The following is a 20,360-nucleotide window of genomic DNA, read 5'->3' on the forward strand; positions in this document are numbered from 1 at the left end:
GCAGAGAGGAAACTTGCTGAGGGTCGAAAGGGGATGGGCCATCAGAGAATCATGCATAGACTGTGTAGGCTTGCGGGCTCATGTTGAGAGGTGTCAGGCTACAGGGGAAAGGAATGTAGAGGTGGGCAGAGACCCACCTACACTGGGCCTTTTGTGCCATGCCTGGGTGTTTGGACTTGGCAAGGAAGTGATGGAGAGCTGTTAAATGATTTTAAGCAGAGTAGCAGCAGGATCTGATTTGTGTAGTGCCCTCCAGCAGCCAACGAGGAGGCTGAATAGATACAAGAGGTATTGCAGTGTTCATGAGATCGATGAAGCTGGAATGAGATTCTCTCCCCCCCCCCCCCCCCAGCTCCTCTGGCTCAGGCGTGGCCCCTCCCCAAACCCCGTGTGCATCTCCCCACCCCTAGGGCCATCGGCTTCCCCTGTGGTATCCTCCTCTTCATCCTCACCAAGCGGGAAGTGGACAAGAACCGTTTGAAGCAGATGAAGGCTCGGCAGAACATGCGGGCAGCCAACACGGGCGAGTATGAGAGCCAGAGGTTCAGGGCCTCCTCCCAGCATGCCCAGTCTCCTGAAGCTGGGTCTGGGGTGCAGACCTGAGGAACACTGCAGCCCTCCCCTAGACTGTATTGACTGGCCTCAGACCACGGAAGCCTTTGCGTTTGGCTGCAATTCTAGTCCTTGCCTCTAAGGTCCACCAGAGGGCGCAGGAAGCCCAGGCTGCTGTCAGTCCTTAACTCTCCCCGCCCCCCCCTCCTGTCCCACCCTGCTCTCCCTCCCCTCCCAGAGAAACCAGTCAAAGGCCAATAAAGTTATTGAGTGTGTGAGTGGAAAGGAACCGGGCCTGGATGTTTGAGTCCCTTGGGATGGGAGGGAGAGGGCGGGGTGGGTTACTCATGTGAGCTGTCTCTCTGAAGCATTCAGTGTTCCGGATCAATGGCTGGGGAAACCACAGAGGCTTAAGCAACAAGCCTAGGCGCAGGCCCTTTATCAGAGCTGCTGGTCAGGAGGGTGGGGTCTTTCTCAGCTTTGAACAAGTAAATAAATAAACAATCAAAGAGGGCATTGAGGGTGTGAAAGAAATAAAGCAGTACTCCTTATGGCCTCCCTAGACCTGGGTTACTTTAAAGGTTTGTGACTAGTGATTTCTAAGGCAGGGCCCTAAACCTGAATCTGCAGTCCACCCCCCAGCCCAGCCCAACTGTGACATCGTACACATACAGCTTTGTGGGGAAGAGCTTGTAGCTCTCCTGAGCTTTGTAAAGGGTCCATGATGCAAGAAAGGTCACGTTCCCTGCCGGACCCAGTAACGCAAGGACCCAGTAACGCAAGTCGAACTTCCAGCAGCCTTTTACATCCATCCCCAGGAATGCTGGGCAGAGTGTGTTCGGTTATCTTAGAAGAGGTGGAAGATAGCAAGCCGGAATGCAAAGCTAGGAAGTGGATGCTTTGGGCAGGACCAGACCAAAAGTGAACAAAACCAGAGCAAATAAGGTTTTAACTGCTAAATGTAAAACTTTATTATATTTCTAGTTATGTCTTTATGTGATATATTTAGGACCAAGGACTTGGGGAAGTCCTACTTATACCCTTGAGCTGATGTGGTTCCCACCCCACCTGATAAGAGTGACCTTAGAGTGACCCTTGTTCCCTCCCCCATTCCAGCTTGAGGCACTTGGTGTCAGGAAGAAAGCAGGAGCTGGCTAGAGATTGGTCCGAGTCTAAAGTCCCTCAGTAGGAGTTAGGAACAGAGGGTAAGTCTCCCTGCTCTCGGGCCCTCCCTAGGTTAGCAGAAGGAAAGGACAGTATCAGACTGGATAGGGTACTCCGAGGCCTCCCAACCCAGTCTCCTCATCCTGGTCGCTTCCTGGCCACACGTGAGCCTACAGACCACCCCATCCCCTGACCTCTGCCCCTCACTTTCTGCCTGGAGCAGCCTGAGAGTGGAAAGCCAGAGGTCCCTCTGACAGCTCAGCAGCACAGGGAGGCCTCCCAGGCAGCTTCGGAGAATGGGGACCCGAGGGCTGCCAGTGGGCCTGCTCTCTGCCACACCACAGCCATGAGGAAGCCAGGGGAGGCGCTGCTCCGTACTGACCCCTGTGCTTGAGTGTGCTCCCTGTCCTCTCCCTCCCCCCCCATCCCAGGTAAACAATATGTACATGCATCAAGAGAGGAGCCCAAGCAGGGGGACCACAGCACATCGCTCACACCTCCCTGAGCCAGGGAGCCACATGTGTGCCACAGGAGCACAGGAGGATGGCCTAGGAGTCCGCAGGCGGGACAGCCTCTTTGGCTGTTGGGGTTGAGGGAGGAGGTGCCTAGCCCAGAGGCTGTGGCAGAGGTGGTGGGGAACCTCCTCACCTTGGAGAGTCACGTCTACATCCAGATTCCCTTTTAGTTTCAGAAGAGGCTCTTCCATCCCCCTGCTCCCACCCCAGCAGTTAGGAAGAATTTGGTGCCACATAGTGGGTGGAGGGAGAAGGCACATCTTCAGCCTGGTCCCTGCCAAGTCCATCCAGGGCAAGAGTTAGTGCCCAGTTCCTCCGGCCCCCCAGGTGGCACCCACACAGCCACAGCCACCGAGGCCGTCACCCAGCACAGAAAGGAAGCTGGGCGTGTTACTTCAGGGGGAGGAAAGGCTCCTGTGGCCCAGACCCTGTCCCAGGGCCCTCTGAGCGGGAGAGCCCACAGTGGAGCGGAACTGGGGGCGCTCTTCAGTCGCGACTCCCCACCAGCTGCAGCACAAAGGTGAAGATGTAGATGATGTCGGTGTAGATCTGCAGGGCGCCAGTGATGTAGTCCTCTGGGCTGATAGTGTGCTTCCGGTTCCCCAGGACCAACTGGGTGTCGTAAGCCAGGAACTGCGGGAACAAGCACGAGTGAGACCCCGGGGTGCAATGCCAGAACTCGTCTCTGGTCAGCAGATCTGTACCCGGAGTGTGACTTAGGGGACACATTAATGAACAGCACAACACCTGGTCTCTACTCTTAAGCAGTTCCCAGTCTAGAAAAGGAGAGACACTCTCCTTAGTCCGCCTGCTGAGTGTTCTACTGCAGGCAGTGTGGGCACAAGAGGGCAGAGGTCCCAGAAAACCAGCAAACCTCTTGACAGGAGATAGGGAAGGGCAGTTGTGGCCACATTCCCTGCCTCCCAAGTAGCCTAAAGTGATGCTCCACCCACTCAGCTCCTCCCTCCCCTCCCTCAGCTCCCCTCCCAGAGAGGCAGGCCTTACTCACCAAGGTAAAGCAAATGGCGCCCAGACCAGCGTAGACCATATGGAGCCAGTAAATCTGAGAGAGGGAACAGGGGGGTGTTAGACATCTTAGCACAGCACCACCAAAGTGAGCTGTCAGGACTTCCAAGGGGATGGATCCAGGCAGCTACCTAAACAGAAGAACTACCTCTGCCTTCCCGATCCTGGGGGAAATTAAGAATGGGAACAGATCTGGCAGAGAAAACAGCCCATCCTCCAGTGGCCATGTGAAAATCAGTCTCCGAAGTGAGTGAGGGACAGAGGGTCCATATATTTCAGGGAGAGAGTGGTGGTTGGATGGCAGCTCTGGGAGGGGCAGGCTCAGGCAAGCGCTGGTCAAAGAGCCCAGCATCCTGCCCCAGTCACAGTCCACCTTCAGGGCGATGCTGCTTGAGCCAACCCCGGGGGGACAGACTAAAGAAGGGGGGTGGGAGGGAAGCCCCAGCCACTTGGTGAACATCAGAGTCAGAGAGCACCCCTGCAGCCTGCTCAGCAGCCTCCCAGGGGCCTGTCCACTGAGGGCAGGCAGCCCTCCTGTGCTCATGCTTCCCCTTCCACTCCGTGTTCCCCCTGTGCCATGGGCTCCTCCCACCACCTCCTAGGACCTGTCTCAGTGCCACGCCTCACCCACTGCTTCCCATGGGATTCCGTGATGCTGTCCAAGGCTCCAGGTGCCATGGCCCAGGCCGCCTGATGCTGAAGAGAAATAACCGTACCCTAACCCTGTGGTCGGCAAACCGCGGCTCACGGACCACACGCAGCTTTTTGGCCCCTTGATGTGGCTCTTCCACAAAATACCACGTGTGGGCGCGCACGTACAGCGCGATGGAAACTTCATGGCCCATGCACAGAAGTCGGTTTTCGGCTGGGCGAGTCTATTTTGAAGAAGTGGTTCTAACGCCAAGCCACCCTCAAGGGGCCAAAGAGCCGCATGTGGCTCGCGAGCTGCGGTTTGCCGACCATTGCCCTAACCCGAAGGGTGGGCCTCAGCACTGGTGCCTCTGCTGGCCCGTCGAGGGTCCTGGAGCCAGAGCCTGCCCAGGGGCCTGGGGGCCTGCTGCGCTCGTTCTACAGAAAGTCTCCCCTGACCACTGGGCTCGCTGGTCCCAGCTCCTGAGGCACTCACGTATTTGAAGGCCAGCACGATGGCAGTGACGATCCCTGTCACCATCATCACGATCCCCAGGACACAGAAGAGGCCCGTGCACGAGGTGAAGTCCACCTGCCAGGAAGGAGGAGTGAAGTTTGTCAGATGGGAGTCACAACCAGCAGGCCAGCCGGACTGGCCCTGCTCCCCGGCCTCCCAGCAGTCCCAGTGCTGCCCCCTGGGGGCGGGGGAGTGGCATTCTGAGGACTGACAAAGGGAGCAGTTCTGTAGGTGTAGCTCTGAAGCAGGGGTCCTCAAACTTTTTAAAGTGTGGGCCAGATCACGGTCCCTCAGAGAGCTGGAGGGCCGGACTATATGAACTACTAATTCCTACTGTAACACCTCGGCTGCGCTCACTGCCCAAAAAACCTGGCGGGCCGGATCAGACTCCTCTGCGGGCCACATGTGGCCTGCGGGCCGTAGTTTGAAGACCCCTGCGAGTCTGAAGGGAAGGGGTCAGGGTCTCTGAGGGAACCCCCAGTCTAGGGGTCTGGGCCCTCCCGGGCCTGCTCAAGCGCCAAGCCTCAAGGGCCAGCTCCGTCTAAGGAAGGGGGTGGAGGGCCCCCCAACCTCACCTTGGTCTGGAAGCAGAAGATGGTGACTGAGATAGACACCACAGCAGTGATGATCATAGCGATGATGACGGCTTTGGTCTCATACATACTGAGGGGAAGGAGAGGGAGGCCAGAGGCGTAAGCCACACGGGACTGACTTCAAAACCACTTCCCCCATGCACAGGTGCCAGCCCAGGGCTGCCGCTGCCCGTAACACACTTCCCGGAGCACCGGGGCTTGTCCCCCACTGTACCTGGAAATGGTGCCCGTCATGAAGCCCAGGGCCAGAGTCTGAGGAAGGAGAGAGACAAGAGTGAAACTTAAGAGAGGCATGGCCATGGCAGTGTCAGGGCTGGGAGTAGATGTGGCTGAGGAGACGGGCGTAAGGATATGGAGACGGAGAGAACCAGACACCTCCACCATGGCATCCCCTCCCTCACCCTCCCTCACACCGTCTCCACATCCCTCCACGCCCTGGACTTACAAAGAGGGTCAGCAGGATGATGTTCCATGGAAACCGGCGTCTGGAGGGAAAGAAACCATAATTCAGTGACTCGGGCCAACCAGGCACCAGTCCTCTAGCAGAAGGAAGGTTGGCCCAGGTGCTTGGAGATTAGGCCTTTGCTGGGGCGGGGGGGGGGGGGGGGCTGGCTCAGGTGTTCTCGGAGGGACAGCACAGGCAATAGGACAGGTGGGGCTGTGGGGCCACAAAGACCTGGGTTCATTTGCGCTTTTACACTATCTGTGTGACTGGCAGTTACTCAGCCTCTCCGAGCCTTGGGTTCTTCCTATTTGTTAAATGGTAAAATGTACATAGCTTGCAGGGCTGCTGTAAGAATAATGGCTACATAGCTAAATAGATCCCACACAGGCAAGGTACTTGGTTGTTTTTAAACTGTAATGGAAAGTTTATTAAAGTTACAGAGGTAGTGGAAGTGAGCCAGCCGGGCTGCAGAGGCTCAGGAAACTAGTTGTAGATGCTGAAGGGCCCTTGGAGCTTAGGAGAGAAAGGCAAGGGTAATGTGCCTGGGGGGGGGGGGGGGGAGAGGCTGGGGCACCAGGCAGGCACTGTACACACCTGCATGTAGCTGCTACCATCCTCATTACTGCCTGTAAGTCTTCATTCAGCTGCTATAGGGAGTCCCCTTTCTGCCCAAAACATTTGGCCCCACTCCTGTCCCCTGCCATCCCTTCTCTTTGTCTAAGTCTGTGGGACTCACCTGGGTCCCTGGCAGCAGGCAAGGGTCAGGTAGGTGGCCAGGAAGACAGCACTGCGGAGAAAGAGAAGGAAGTAGTCCACAGCCTGGTCAGCACTCGGTCCCTCCTGGCCCCCCTGACAGCGCTCACCGGGCCAGCAGGCTGGAGCCCACAGAGCTGTTTGCAAGTCTGGGGGAGCTATCCGGTGGGACAAGATCACCCAGCCACGGGCACTGTTACAGGGGGTCTGGCCAGGAAGAGGGTGGAGGAGGTCCGAGTGGACAGGCTAACGGACTGTGGGGACCATTTTACTTTGTGTGTGTTGCCACCAGTTCCCCACCCCTGCTCTTAGGAGTCTGTGCTGCCCTCCCGGGGTGGCATGCACCCACATTCCCAACAGAGATGGCGACGTGGGGGGCCCTGCACAAACAGCATTTAGGTCCCTGCTCTGAGAGGTCCAGAGGGCTGTCACCCCCCACCCCTTCCCCCAGCAGAGGAACACGGACTCACTAGGACACGTAGTAGACAGCCACGTTTCTCCTCACAAACTCGCCAACCGGCTTCCTGTGGAGCAAGAGAAGGCAGGAGTCACGCTGTTTCCTCACTGCCCACACCAGTCCTCCTTCCGTCCCTCCGGCCAAGGCCCACCCCAGCTCCGGCAGGCGCCGAGCAGGCCCAGGGCCCAGAGCTCCACATGGGGCAGAGGCACAGACTCACACGAAGGTGAAGATGGCGATGATGGCCACTGTGATGAGCAGCTGGACGGAGATGATGCTGTAAACCTGCAACACAGATGGGTCAACACCCCACCCCTGCCTCTCCCCAGGAGCAGCCAGCCCCAGACCAGGAGCCCAGTGACTCCTCCCTGTCTATTCACCGTGAGGAGAGCCTCCTTTTTAATTTGAAGGATCCACTCTGTTTCCACTCCAGAGCCCTCCCCAGCTGCAGCCGGTGGAGAGGCTAGCCCCAGGACTATCCACATCTCAGAGCTGCTCCCTGACCCCCCCAGTCCCTGGCTGACATCCAGCCTCGGTTTACTGTTGCTTCCCCTGCCGCAGTGCACAGCCAGTGCGGCCCCGTAGCTGCAGCCGCTCAGGCTGACACTGTCAGTGTCTGTCTACTCTGAGCAGGATGCTGTGCACACGGAAGTGGGGAAGGGAGGGTGGGCTGCCATCATTCCTGGCTTCCAGTTGCTTACAGCCAAACAGGAGGAAGAAATCTAAGGAGGACAGAACACTTTGCGGAGTCTGCTGAGATTTCCCCAAACTGAATCTGTCGGACCCCAAAACAAGGTCACGGAAAGAGGAGCGAAAGGTTAGGGAACAGGGATGAAAGCGTGCAGGCTAGAGAGAACCTGGAAGGCAGCGGCCATTTCCATGGGAATGAGTCTCCAGGCTAACGGTGCCTCCCGCCAACCACCCCCCTCCCGCAGCCCGAAGGGCCGGTACACCGCCTCCCCGCCCACAGCTCACCTTTCGGATGAAGGTGTGTCGGACTTTCAAGTCATCCCACTCTCCAGCCCCGAAGCTGTCACTCACCGCTCTCTCCTCGGCATCATAGCCTGGGCCTGGGGGAAGATCATATGTGACCAACTGGGAACATGTGGCCTCCATCCCAAAGCCCCTGTGACATTATCTCAGAGTCCCGGGTATCTCCAGTCACAAACCAAGTGTGTGTTCGAACGAACTCCCCGCCCACGCCAGGTCCTCCAGATGCCCACGGTGACCCATCAGCGAGCATGGAGGGCTCCTGGCCAGGGTGCCCAGCCCTCGCCTGCGTGCTCTGGTGTATGAACACACGGATGCAGGCACATGAACTAGAGCACATGTGTCAAACACAAGGCCCGCGGGCCAAATCCAGCCCGCCAGGCCTTGCAATGTGGCCCGCACCGCGCCGTCATCACTGCACTCCGCTGTCAGTGTATGACATTGTCAGTTTATGACTGTTCAGTAAACCATTCGGCCCGCGATTTAGGCTGGATTTTAGATTTTGGCCCCTTCTCTGATTGAGTTCGACACCCCTAAACTAGAGTGTCAGCCAGAGAAGCTGGAGGGCGGGGTCAGGGCAGGGGACGCCATAGGAGGAGGAAAAGGAAGGTAAAAACACTGCACAGCCCAAGCCAGTTTGGCCCACTGGTTAGACGTCAGCCCTTGGACTGAAGGGTCCCAAGTCTGATTCCAGTCAAGGGCATGTACCTCGGCTGGGCTGCAGGCTTGATCCCCACTGCAGTCAGGGCGTGTGCGGGAGGTAACCATGTCCATGTGTCTCTCTCCTATCCATGTTTCTCTTTCTGTCTCTCCCCCTCCCTCACTCCCTTTAAAAATCAATGGAAAAAATATCCTCAGATGAGGATTAAAAACAACAAAAACCACAGCACATGTGTGTGCAGGGTGGAGAAGAGTGTGTGTAGACCATGATCTAACTCAGGTCAACAAGTAGGACTCAGAGAGAACGCACATGTCAGGGATATACGTTCCCAGGACAAGACGGAACTGGAACTGTGACTGACCACTGATAGTGCAGCGAGCAGACGTGGCCAGAGAAGCCTGGGCTGGCCCCAGGCCCCAGGGCATTCCTGGAATGCTGGGGCTGCTTCCAAAGTCCGCGTGTGGGCTGCTCGGAAAGTCACTTCCTTCTCATCTTATCTCATAGACCCGACGGCATTTGCGTGCCAGGGTGATTACCAAACATCCAAATGGCCTCTGGATGTTTGCAAAAACCGTATGTTACCTTAAAGGACAAGGATTTAAAAAAAAAAAAAAAAGGTACCTCCGTTCCAAAGGGAGAGGGGAACTGGGGGGAGAGGGGCCCCTAGTTAGGAACGGCTGCCCAGTAATGAGTTACTTCACCCAGCACCTTCTCTGGTGTGTAACTTCCGGGGTGTCTTATCACTCAGACACCCTGCTGAATAACGGGCTAACAGGAGGCCCAGGGGAGCTAGGACTGAGCAGGGAGGAAACCAAGATGGGAAATGGAGATGAAAACCCGGTTAACAGGGAGTTGGAAAGGAACGAATGAGGTGGCTCAGTGCCGCCAGGCCCCCTCCCACCCACCGCCAGCCCCCCTCAGGACTCACCGTAGTGCATGGGCATCGGGTGCACAGGAGGCATGGGCTGTGGGTAGCCAGAAGGGTGACCATAGCCAGGCTGTGGGTAGGCAGGGTAGGCAGGGTACCCGCCGGGCAGGACAGAAGGCTGCCCATAGCCCCCGTGGGGTGGAGGGTACAGGGGGTTGCGGTCCTCATACGGAGGGGGTGCGCTGGGGTTGGACATGGCCACTCAAGGGCGGTGGGGAGACCCCAGTGGCTGGACCTGAAGTGGAAGACAAGAAAAGCAGTCATGAGTGCCTGGGCCCAGCTCACCCACCCCCGTCCGGAGGTCTCTGTGGAAAGAGAGCCTCCTATTTCCTCTCCGTCACGGGGTGCCATCCTCTGCCCACAGGCCATCCTCCCCGCTGCTATAGCGCCTCTGGCCCACCAGCTTGGCCCCAGCCCCTCCCCTTCACACCAGCCTTCTGCCCACAGCCTTCCCAGTGCAGCATCCTGCCATGAGTGGCGGGGCAAGGGGAGGGGGGGCACGAGAGACCAGAGGTATCACCGGGCACCAGAGGGGTAAGGATGAGGAGCAGGGGCCCCAGAACTCCCCTGTGATCCTTTAAGAATGCCTTCTAGCCCTGGACAGGGTCGCTCAGTTGGTTGGAGCATTGTCTTGTACACCAAAACATGGCAGGTTCGATTCCCAGTCAGAGCACATACCCAGATTGTGGGTTTGATCCCCAGGCAGGGAGAGTGTGGGAGACAACAGATAGATGTTTCTCAGATTCATGTCTCTCTTTCTCTTTCTCACTACCTCCCCCCCCCCCCCCTATCCCCCGCCTTTCCTCCCTCTGGAATCAGTTTTTTAAAATAAAGAATATAAAATATTTTAAAAGGCTTCCTAGTAGCAGGGAAGAAGCCCAATGGCCCAGCAAAGCCTGGTGAATCACAGGGCCGGCTGGGACCCATTGAAGGGTCAACCCAGCCCCCATGGCAGCTGGCAGGAGAGTCAGGCCTGAAAGGCAGAGCTGGGGAGGAGCCAAGCAGATGGTGGGGGAGGAGGGAGGACAACAAGCTAGCCTGGTGCTGGAGCCACCAGCCCCAGCGTGGGAGGGCAGAGGGCTGTGGACAGTGGCAGGCTGAGTCAGGGGACGCCTGAGTCAGGGGGAATGGGTGCAGAGCTGGCCACCAGAGCTGGGAGGAGACGCAAAAGGGCAGGTCTGGACAGAACTTTCTGGTTCTTTCAAATAACAGCCTAGGCGTGTCAGATGGGTGTGGAGCAGCCTGTGGCTGCCACTGCTCTCTCCATGGCCTAGTCGGGGATTGGACAGTGCGTGCAGGGCCTCAAAGCCCCCGGAGAGGGGGAGACACTCGTTTTGAACCCCAGGGTCTCTAGTGTCCCTGTGATTCTTGCCTGTCTCCACCAGGGGCAGCAGCTAGCAGGGAAGAGGGGGCCCTAAGGATTCATGCCAGAGGTCCAGTCACTACCTTCTCTGCAGGAGGGGGAACCCCTCAGCCAGGGGAAAGTGGGGGACAAGGCCCCAAATGCTCAGTTCAGAGGGAACCAAGGCTCAGAACAGTGACGTGATTTCCGGGAGCACAGAACTGGCAGGTTAATGGCGCCTCCAGAGTCCCCAAGGCCTTCAGGGTCCTAACTGTCTGTATTATGCTGCTTTCTTTCTTTCTCTCTTTCTTTCTACTTAATTGATTGATTCTTAGAGAGAGGGAGAGAGATTAAGAAATATTGCTTTGTTGCTCTACCCGTTCCTGCATTCATTGGTTGGTTCCTGCATGTGCCCTGATAGGGATCGACCCTGTAACCCCGGCATATGGGGATGATGTTCCAACCACTGAGCTACCTGGCCAGGGCATATCATGCTGTGTTCTTCATGCCTCTTATGCCAAGGAAATGTCCCCCGGGACTGGTATTCCCCTCTTAAGTGGCAGAAATGGGGCTTTCGAAGAGCTAAGAAGGAGGTCCCTGGAAGGCCCCCATTAGGGACAAGCCCTTGACAGAGCCACCGCCTGTCCCAGAGCACCCTCCGAGGGGCAGACCTTTAGATCCCACAGAGCGGAAGCACCCCAGATCCAGGTCAGCAGACAGCCTCAGCCTCTGCTGGAAGGAGCAGCCGTGTTTTAGGGCAGCTCACAGTTCAGGGATCAGATAGAGGCCTGCCTTATCTCTTCTCTCTTATGACAACTGGGATAATCCAGAGAGGACGGGCAGGAGGGCGGGGAGGCAGGATTGAGTTACAGGCCAGTCTCTAAATGGGTTATTTTGAGGAAAGCTGTTCTCCATCTTCCCAGAGTAAATGGACCAGCGCAGCAAGAAACAGGAAAGATGGCCCGACAGCGAGGTGTGACACAGCAAACCGGCATCAGAAGTGGGGGTGTGTGCTGGTCCTGCACTGGGAGCAGAGTGGCCTGAGGAGAGGGAGTGAAAGGAGCAGGGAGGACTGAAAACTGCGTGTGCTGAGTTTAAGAAACCGAGATAGTCACTGTTTTTGACAACGTTTTGTTTAGCCCTAGCCGGTCTGGCTCCGTGGATGGAGCGCTGTCCTGCCTATTCCGGTCCAAGGCATGTACTTCAGTCACAGGCAACCAATCGATGTGTCTTTCTCACATTAATGTTTCTCTCCCCCCCCACCCCCCCCGGCTCTCTCTCTCTCTCTCTCTCTCTCTCTCTCTAAAAAGCAATGGAAAAAAATTTCCTCATGTAAGGATTAACAGCAACAATAACAAAATGTTAAGTTTAAAAAATTTGGCTCTCAAAGGAAATTTCAATCGTTGTCCTGTTGATATTTGGCTCTGTTGACTGAGTTTGCCGACCACTGGTCTAGGGCAAATATATTTTTTAAATCCCCTTTTAAACACCAAGAGAACAGTGGCCTGTTTGCAGGAAGAGGGATGGGTTTATTTGTCGTTACTGCCCTCATCTCAGCACCCCGGACCTCTTGATGTCCACCATCCAGATGGTGGCATATAGGTGAACAGGCTGACCGCAGCAGGGGGCACTGGCAAGAAAGGCCCTGTGGTCAGAAGCTCCAGCTGAGCCCCAGTGTCACCAGTACCAGGTCTGTTGCGTCCTCAGGGTGCCCTCTGTGAAATGAGCTGAGTGGACCAGGCGGTCCCTGACTCATTTCCAGCTCTAGCAGACTGGGATCCTGGAGCCCCCCTGAGAAGCCAGGCTACGCGGTGCCTGCCCTGTACCTGGCCGGCCAGCCGCGCCTCCTTCCTTCTTCAGAGCTGAGCCGGACGAGCAGGTCCCTCTCAGACTGAAGGGTGAGCCAGGGAGAGTAAGGCCGGCCTTAGATGGGCCAGGAGGACCCAACGTTCCAGCCCAGTGCAGAGGGCTGCTGACTCATGAGGGCTCCCTCTGACTCTCTGGTGTCAGAGGAATTCACCAGTGGCTCTGCCTGGGGGACACAGGAGGTCACAGTCCAATTCTCTGGGGCCTCAGCCACCAGCCATGCTCACCAGAGACTGGCACTGACCATTTCACCACACTATGCCTCAGTTTCTCCAGCTGGAAAATGAGTTTGATATTATAATAGTACCCTCCAGATAGTTGTAAAAATTAAATGAGAAAATACACGTAGAACACTTAGAACAGTGCCTGGCCTCTGATAAACAATAAATACTGACTATTTTTAGTCATTTCATTAAATCCTCCAAAGAGGCCAACAACGTAGATGTTATTTTCCCTATTTACAAATGAAGGAATAGAGGCTTAGAAACATTAAGTCACTTGCCCAAGGATACTTAGCTAGGGTGTGAGGAAGTCAAGATGTGAGCTCCAAGTCCAACTCCAGGGCCCATGCTCTCAGAGCCCCTGCTCAGATCCCTCATTCAAACAGCCTGTCTGTTCACACTTCTCATCACTTCTCATAGCTGCCCATTCAAGACCCCGAATGACAATGGAAAGCTTACAGAGCAAGTGGATTCCAGACCAGTCAGCCCCTTTCATAATCGCCCAGGTCCCCAGTCCTGTGCAACCGCCAGGAGGAAAAGAGGGTAGTCAGAGACAGTCTCACTGCTAAGAGCTGAAATGAAACTCACTCAGCCACCCCTCGCTTTGCCAACGAGACCGCCATGGGGAGGCAGAGTGACCTGCCCTTTGTCACAAAGCTGGACCCGGGGTCGGGTGTAGAGGCCTGGGCACTGAGAAGGAGTGGCCAGGCCATCAGGGAGAGGCTGAGCTCAGCCACTCTCACCTCTGAGCAGCGCCAGACTACAGAGCCTCGGCCCGGCCCGCAGCACCGGCCGTTCTGAGCCTGCTCCCTGGCTGCTGCCCCACCCTCATGACAGCCCTGGCCTCCTCCCCACTGAGCTCAGCTGGGGATGGGGTTGGGGCTGGCACTGGCCCCGGGGAAGGGGGAAGTGGCCAGTGTCTTCTTTCATAGCTATGACTACAGGTGGGAGCTGGAGAGGAATGTGGCGTTGAAAGGGAAGGAGAAATAACTAGAGTGAGGATGATTCAAGCCCAGAGCCCAGGAACCAGGAATCAGGTCATCTGGAGGGGCTCACAGTCTCCAGGGGCTAAAAGGACTAGTGAGGTTCCCCATTGGAAGCCAGAATTTTCCTAAAACACAGCAAGCATTCAGCTCCTACTGGATACAATCCAGTGACAGGAGCAAGGCTGTTCCACTTGCAGGCAGCTTGAATCACTAGAACATTCTTCGCCACAATGCCTATTACCAAGACATTCAGACTCTGTCCTGTCCTTGCCATATCACAGATCTAAGCTTGCTCCCCTCTCTTATGACCCTGATCCCTCATCAGAAAGGAGCCGGCACCTCTCCTTTCTCCTGCCAGACCCCCGGCCCCAGCCCCAGCCGGCACAACAGCCGAAAGTGGCTCAGCTGGAGGACTCGCTGGCTGTCAGGTTTTCAGGCACAGCATCAGGGAAGCATCTCCTTCCCGGGAGCGGAGCCACCACACTCGCGGCCAGTCGAGGCCCAGGCTCCCCTAGATGGGGCATTTACGGGTTAAGGCTCAGGAATCTGCAGAGAGGCTGGTGCTGCTGGGGTTACAGCAAGAGGGTGTGTGCGCTGGAAGGAGGGGTGGAAAGGAGCAGCTGACTGGTCCAGGCAGCGTGCCCTCCTCCCTGCCAGGAATGGATGCCCAGAGCCAGAGTGGAAAGAATAGCTCAGAGTGCATGTCTCAGGAAACCCCACCCAGCAGGCCCCGGAGGGCAGCCCCTGGCCCACTGCAACAGGCCTCTTATTACAGCCTCTTTCTCCCTCTTCCTTCACCTAACCCAACTCCCCACCCGGGAAAGCAGTCACCCTCCGGCCCCAGCATACAGCCCCAGGCAGGGGAGGAGGAAAAAGACACGCCCAGGAGTGTCTGGGCATGTCACCAGGCCTGACGCACCCGGACCAGTGGGCCCAGAATCCACTTACCCTCTCCGCCCGGCCCCTGGGATTAACAGGATGACGCTGAGTGGATCTAAAAACTGAAACATCAGAACGGGGCTGGACTTTAGAAATCATCTGGTCACGTGACAGACTAGGAAATCCCAGAGCCCAGAAAGTTCCTGTCCCGGCCCACGACAAGCCCTCTGGGTCATGGGTTTGGAGTGTCATTCCCAGCCCTGCCCACTGTCTGAGAACTCGGAGAAACAGAAGGCAGCACACCCCCCGAGGCAGAGCCACAACAGTCCACTCATTTCCCACTTCTCTGCCTCCTGCTCAGAAATAGAACTGTCAGCCATGACTTCCTTCCCAGGCCAGGCCTAACCGGGCACTCACTCTGGTCAGAGTGAGAGGGGGCTCCCGTCTCCACGCTGCCCTGGAGAGCAGGGGGACCCAGGCACCCACAGCTCCCCCGTACGCTTCACTGAGGGCAGAACTGTGTCATCGGTGTGGTGATCTCAAAGACCCAGGCAAGCCAGTGGTCAGAGGCTGGGAGAGCAGTGTAGGGAACGAGGAAGCCATTAGGCAGGCAGGGAGAGAAGAGAATCACTCACAGTAAGTAGTGAGTACTGTGTACTTAGCATGCAAGACTTGAGGTGCATATTCTTTTTATATTGATTTCAGAGAGGGAGAGGGAGAAGCATCAATGATGAGAGAGAATCATTGTTGGCTGCCTCAAGCACACCCCCTATTGGGACTCGAGCCTGCAACCCAGGCATGTGCCCTGATTGGGAATCAAACCATGACCTCCTGGTCATAGGTCTATGCTCAACCACTGATCCACACCAGCTGGGTGAGATGCATATTCTTATTCCCACTCTACGGATGTCAAAACTGAAATTTGGAGAAAAACAGATCGAAGGTCCCAGAGCGGGTGGACAGAAGAGTTGGGTTTGAACCTAAATCCGGTGTCTGACTTTACACCTGCCCAGAGCAGATCACCCGCCAGTCACGTGCTGATGAGGTCAGCACCCAGGGCGGCTGAGGTAGAGGAGATCTTTGCTGCAGATACCAGCCCCTCCCCCTTGTAGAAGTCCATCCGGGCCAGGGCCTGGGTCAGGAGGCAGGGAGCTGAGCTCTTGTCCTGACCACTGTGTGAGTCAGGGGAGGCCACTTCACATCCCAGGCTCAGTCTTCTCACCAGTGAATGAGCACACTGAGCCGAAGGCCAAAGTCCACGCCAACTCTGCCCGTCTGATTCTGAATGGTCTGAATGGACAGCCCAAGCAAGCCCGAGCAGGAGACTGCAGGGCAGAGTGACCTCCTTCCAGAAGAATCTAGGCCGAGGCCACTACTCATGTTAACTGTTCTGATGACCGTCTACCGAGGCAAGGGCATGTGGCATGTTCTGGGAATGGGAGTGGCCAAAACTTCTCCTCCGGAGCTGCCCTGAACCCTAAGCCAGCATCTCCTAAGAGCTCACTCCCCCAACCTGGAGAGAAACTAGGTAACACTAGAAAAGAAAGACTGAGGCAGAAAGCCAGAGACCCGGGTTTAAGTTCTACCACTCACTAGTTGTGGGAATCCATGCAAATGACCTCCCCTGGCTTCCTTTTCACCCAAATCAGCCCAGGTGGGGAGAGGAGGAGGGGCTTGCTACTGGGACCAGAGAGTGGAGAGCTAGGCCTTCCCTGGACTGCTCTCAAGAACGCAGCTCAGCCCTAGCTGGTTTGGCTCAGTGGATAGAGCGTCAGCCTGTGGACTGAAGGGTCCCAGGTTCGATTCTGGTCAAGGGCATGTATGTACCTTGGTTGCGGGCACATCCCCAGTAGGGGGGTGTGCAGGAGGCAGCTGATCGATGTTTCTCTCTCTTCGATGTTTCTATCTCTCTCCCTTCCTCTCTGTAAAAAATCAATAAAATATATATTTTTTAAAAAGAACACAGCCCAGGAGATGGGAATGGATGCGCTCTGAGAATAGATCAGTCTGAAAAGCAATTCGCATCCCCTTTTGGGAATGCACACGCACAGTGGCATAGTAGGCTGCTGAGAAGTCCTGCAGTGAGCAAACCTGTTCAACTTTGTTTAACTGCGTTCCTTCAAACTTTCTCAAACCCGAAACATTTTTATCAAAGCACACCTACCTACGGATGCTGAGCAGGCCACCTTTGTTTTACAGATAGACCTAACCCTGAGAATGACTCATGTCCTAACTCCTCATACCTTTATTTTTTTTTTTCCTTAATGTTTATTTATTGACTTTTTAAAAGTATTTTTAATTGATTTCAGAGAGGAAGGGAGAGGGAGAAACATCAACGATGAGAGAGACTCATTGATTGGCTGCCTCCTGCACCATATTCCCCCATCCTCTCCTCCCCTCCCCCCCATGGACCCCACACCCTGGACATGTGTCCTGACCTAAAATTGAACCGAGACCTCCTGGTTCATAGGTTGACACTCAGCCGCTGAGTCGCACTAGCTGGACTATTTATTGATTTTAGAGAGAAGAAGGAAGAGAAAGAGAAAGAGAGAGCGAAACATGGATTTGTTGTTTCATTTATTTATGAATTCATTGGTTACTTCCTGTATGTGCCCTGAATTGGGATCAAAACTGAAACCTTCTCATTTTTTGTTTTCAATTGAAGTATAAATGACACATAACATTATGTAAGTGTCAGGTATACAATGTAATAATTCAATATTTATATGTACTGCAAAATGGTCACAATATTATCATCCATCACCATACAAACTTACAAAATTTTATTTTTTGTGATAAGAACGTTTAAGATTTACTCAGCAACTTTCAAACATGCACTACAATGTTATTGACTAACTCTTCCTATCTTAAACCCTCGGCCCTCACACACAGCCTCTCCGACAGTCACATTAAGTGTGCCCCCCCCCCCACAGTCAGCTGGCTCAGGGCCAGGATGGGTCCTCTGTGGGCGCCTTCCTCTCTCCCCTCCCCTGCCCCCCAGGCTGCTCTTATAATCTCCACAGCAGGAGTTCCTGCCACGCTGGGTGACGTCTCCAACCAGCACAGAGCCAGGAGCTGGCGTTCCCTGACCTCACCTTAATGTAACCGGAAAAATACAATCATTACACACAAGAGGGACCCCGTATCTTCCTCCCTGCCCACTGCAGTGAGTGCCGCTTGGTACCCAGCACTGTGGACTTCCGGATATCACTTCCACTTCAAACACTCACACCCAGGTGTTAGCTTAGAATCCCCGAATCTCAGGGTTGGAAGATCCTGTTGAGGCCATGCCCTCCCAGGCGTTCCCAATAGAATACTCCAGAAAGCCCGCATCATTTTGCTGGCGGGGCCTTCCCTGAGAGCTGTGTGAGCTCGAGCTCCCGCTCCCTGGCCTCCCAGCGCATCCTCTGAAGATACACAGGGCGGTCCCTTCTCCGGGGCCTCTGCTCTTTCTGAGCCCCAGGGTGAGGGGTTGGGGGTGGAAGTGCTCTGAGGCGGACAGCTGGCAGCTCAGTCCCCCATTCCCACGGAGGAGGCTACACTGAGGTGGCTATTACCTCGGCCTGACATGAGGCTCTCCCCACACTTAGTGTAACCCATCATTACCTCTCCGAGGCGCCCATTTTTACGGTGAGGCCCTGAGCTCATGGCAAACGGAGACAGTAAGTCAGGGCCCTTGACGCTTTTTTCTAAGGTACAACCTGGGTGTCTGGGTCCGCATGGCTGGAGAGGCAGGAGCGCAGGCAGGTGAGGAAGTACGCTGCGGTGTCCCAGACAAAGCGGCCCCAGGGAGAGCCTCGCTCCCCTCACCACTGGCCAGGCCAGAGCACCAGCTCTGAAACCAAAGCTCGCCCATGAGATGAATATTTCAGAGCCCAGAGAACTGGACACCCGTGTGCGGCTCTGACCCTGGCTCCCAGGCCTGCTCCTACTTGCCCCCGTCCAGGCTACCCGGGCAGACCCCCACGGCTGGCGGGCTGAGCTGAGCGGGGTAGAGACCCCCGGGGACAAGAACTGGTGAGAACCCACAGGATCAGGGCCAGGACTCCAGCATTCTTCCTCCAGTCGCCCTCCCACTGGCCCTGGCTCCCTCCCCAGGCTCACTTGTTTACCCCTTTCATTTTCCTGCTGGCTTTCTCCTCTGACCCAGAGAGGCCGGAGAACAATGCGGCCCCTGTGGCTCTCCAGCCCAGCCCGGGGAAGTGGCAGGAAGCAGCAAGGTGAGACAGAGCCGAGGTGAGGGAGGCGCCCGCTCCCCACCCAGGACAGGGCTGCTCACCACTTCCACCCGGTCTTTCCCCCACGTCTACCTGTCTGCCCCTGTCTGCCCCGGGCTACCCTGGGCCTCCCCCACTGCCCAGTGCTTTTCACCTGTCTGCCCCGGGCTACCCTGTGCCTCCCCGCCGCCCAGCGCCCTTCCCCTGTCTGCCCCGGGCTACCCTGTGCCTCCCCGCCGCCCAGCGCCCTTCCCCTGTCTGCACCCGGCTGGCAGGGCAGCCTGGGGCCGGGGTCCCCCAGCGGAGCCATCAGCCCTCGCTCCCGCCACCGGGGCTGGCCCTGCGGGCACGCCCTGCGCCAGGCGCGCCAGGAAGGGGCAGACACCCCAACCCCGGCCCGCCCGCGGGGGCACCGCCGCCGCTCGGCCCCCGAAGACACACGGGCGGCGCCGCCAGCCCGGGCGCGAGGGAAGGCGGAACTCCAGCCGCGCGCGGGGCCGGGCGGGACGGCCCGCCGCGCTCACAAAGTTCGGGGCCCCGGCGCCTGCCCGGCCCGACCCCGGACCCCAGCCCCCGACCCCAGCCCCCGACCCCGACCCCGACCCCGACCCGGCGGCCGGGCCCCGCTTGCCTGGCAGATCCGGTCCGGCGGCGGTCCCCGGCCTCCTGGCGTCGCAAGTGGCAGCGCCCGCGCGGCCGGGCTGGGCTCTGGGCTCTGGGCTCTGCCTCCGCCCCGCCCGCCGCCGCCGGGAGGGAGGTCCTCCGCCCGACCGATTCGCTGGCCTATGCTTTCGGATTTAAATTTTAAAGGCAAAGCGTGGTCACTGATGGGAACTTAACAACACACAAATACAGGGCGAAAGCACTCATCCCACCGCCCGACGCCCGGCGGGAAGTGCGTGCTCTGGGCGCTCCTTCGCCTTTACACGCATTTCACTCGTTTCTCAGGAGTGACGTCATGTTGTATAAGCTTTGTTTATTGCTTTTCTTTAATGTTTTATCACAAGCATTTTCTTGTTACTAAATATTACCCAAAGCAACGTTACCCCTGGCCGGTGCGGCCGGTTGGTTGAGCCGAGTCACACGCACCCAGAGGTCGCCGGTTCCAGTCCCAGGCAGGGCGCAGGCCTGGGTTTCAGGGCTCCGTCCCCGCAGGGTTTCTCTCACTCTCCCTCTCCCTTCCTCTCTTTAAAATCAATAAAAGCAGGTGTATTCTATCACATAACTATGCTGATTTATTCTACAATTAACTGCTGAAAAACATTCAAATTGTTGCCCATCTTTTCACTATCAGATATGTTTGTGATGAACATCTTTGACAATTCTAAGCTTTTAAGCCAAAAGCACTTTTTAGGCTTGAAACTTCAAACCTTCAGCTATCGAGGTGAAACTTAGAACCCCTGGGGACCAAGGCATTTCCTGCTTGAGGTTGACTCACCCAGGAAAGCAGCTGTAAGAGTCAGAGCCCTGAATTGAGATGTAAATTATACGGCCAGCGCACACCCTCGGGCTGAGGGGTCTGCACCCTCCTCAGCCCTCACAGCCACAAACGGGAAGAGGCACTGCCAGTCCCACCTTAGAGACGAGGAAGTTGGAAACCCTGCCCGGGATTACACAG

General features: G+C 56.5%; 2 protein-coding genes across 7 annotated transcripts in view; one reads left to right on the forward strand and one right to left on the reverse strand.

The window, feature by feature from the left end:
• Nucleotides 1–20,360, forward strand: part of PNKD (PNKD metallo-beta-lactamase domain containing) — a 63,587-nt gene that overhangs the window by 2,097 nt on the left and 41,130 nt on the right. The window contains exon 3 of one of the 2 annotated variants that reach the window (XM_084891979.1): nt 411–841. The exons of the other annotated variant lie outside the window; for it this stretch is intronic. Within the exon in view, the coding sequence (XP_084748105.1) occupies nt 411–603 (193 nt within the window). The 3' untranslated portion in view covers nt 604–841. Of the gene's footprint in view, nt 1–410; nt 842–20,360 lie in introns of those variants that run through there. 2 annotated transcript variants of the gene reach the window in all.
• TMBIM1 (transmembrane BAX inhibitor motif containing 1) lies at nt 1,499–19,505 on the reverse strand. 5 transcript variants are annotated; one of them, XM_084891985.1, is made up of 14 exons: nt 19,374–19,439; nt 16,964–17,029; nt 14,595–14,647; nt 9,232–9,466; nt 7,628–7,722; nt 6,873–6,937; nt 6,666–6,719; nt 6,179–6,229; nt 5,443–5,482; nt 5,212–5,249; nt 4,980–5,067; nt 4,384–4,479; nt 3,241–3,294; nt 1,499–2,864 (listed from the first exon to the last, which is right to left on the reverse strand). In XM_084891985.1, exons 4-14 carry the CDS (start codon nt 9,425–9,427, stop codon nt 2,718–2,720), a joined length of 924 nt encoding a protein of 307 aa, XP_084748111.1. In that variant the 5' UTR covers nt 9,428–9,466; nt 14,595–14,647; nt 16,964–17,029; nt 19,374–19,439; the 3' UTR covers nt 1,499–2,717. The 5 variants fall into 5 exon arrangements, with proteins under 5 accessions (XP_084748111.1, XP_084748112.1, XP_084748110.1 ...); XM_084891986.1 differs by lacking the exon at nt 14,595–14,647 and having other exon boundaries at nt 19,374–19,467; XM_084891984.1 differs by lacking the exon at nt 16,964–17,029 and having other exon boundaries at nt 19,374–19,461.

Source organism: Pipistrellus hanaki, assembly GCF_964339955.1.
Source record: "Pipistrellus hanaki genome assembly, chromosome: 8".
Lineage (NCBI taxonomy): Eukaryota > Metazoa > Chordata > Mammalia > Chiroptera > Vespertilionidae > Pipistrellus > Pipistrellus hanaki.

Bases quoted from the DNA above. Each gene is read 5' to 3' on its own strand.
- TMBIM1 (XM_084891982.1), bottom strand. From the start codon at position 9,427: ATGTCCAACCCCAGCGCACCCCCTCCGTATGAGGACCGCAACCCCCTG. The intron at 6,938-7,627 runs GTGAGCTGTGGG...TCTGTGTTGCAG, and splicing joins GACACACCTTCATCCGAAAG to GTTTACAGCATCATCTCCGT. The intron at 5,250-5,442 runs GTAAGTCCAGGG...CTCCTTCCTCAG, and splicing joins TCATCCTGCTGACCCTCTTT to ACTCTGGCCCTGGGCTTCAT.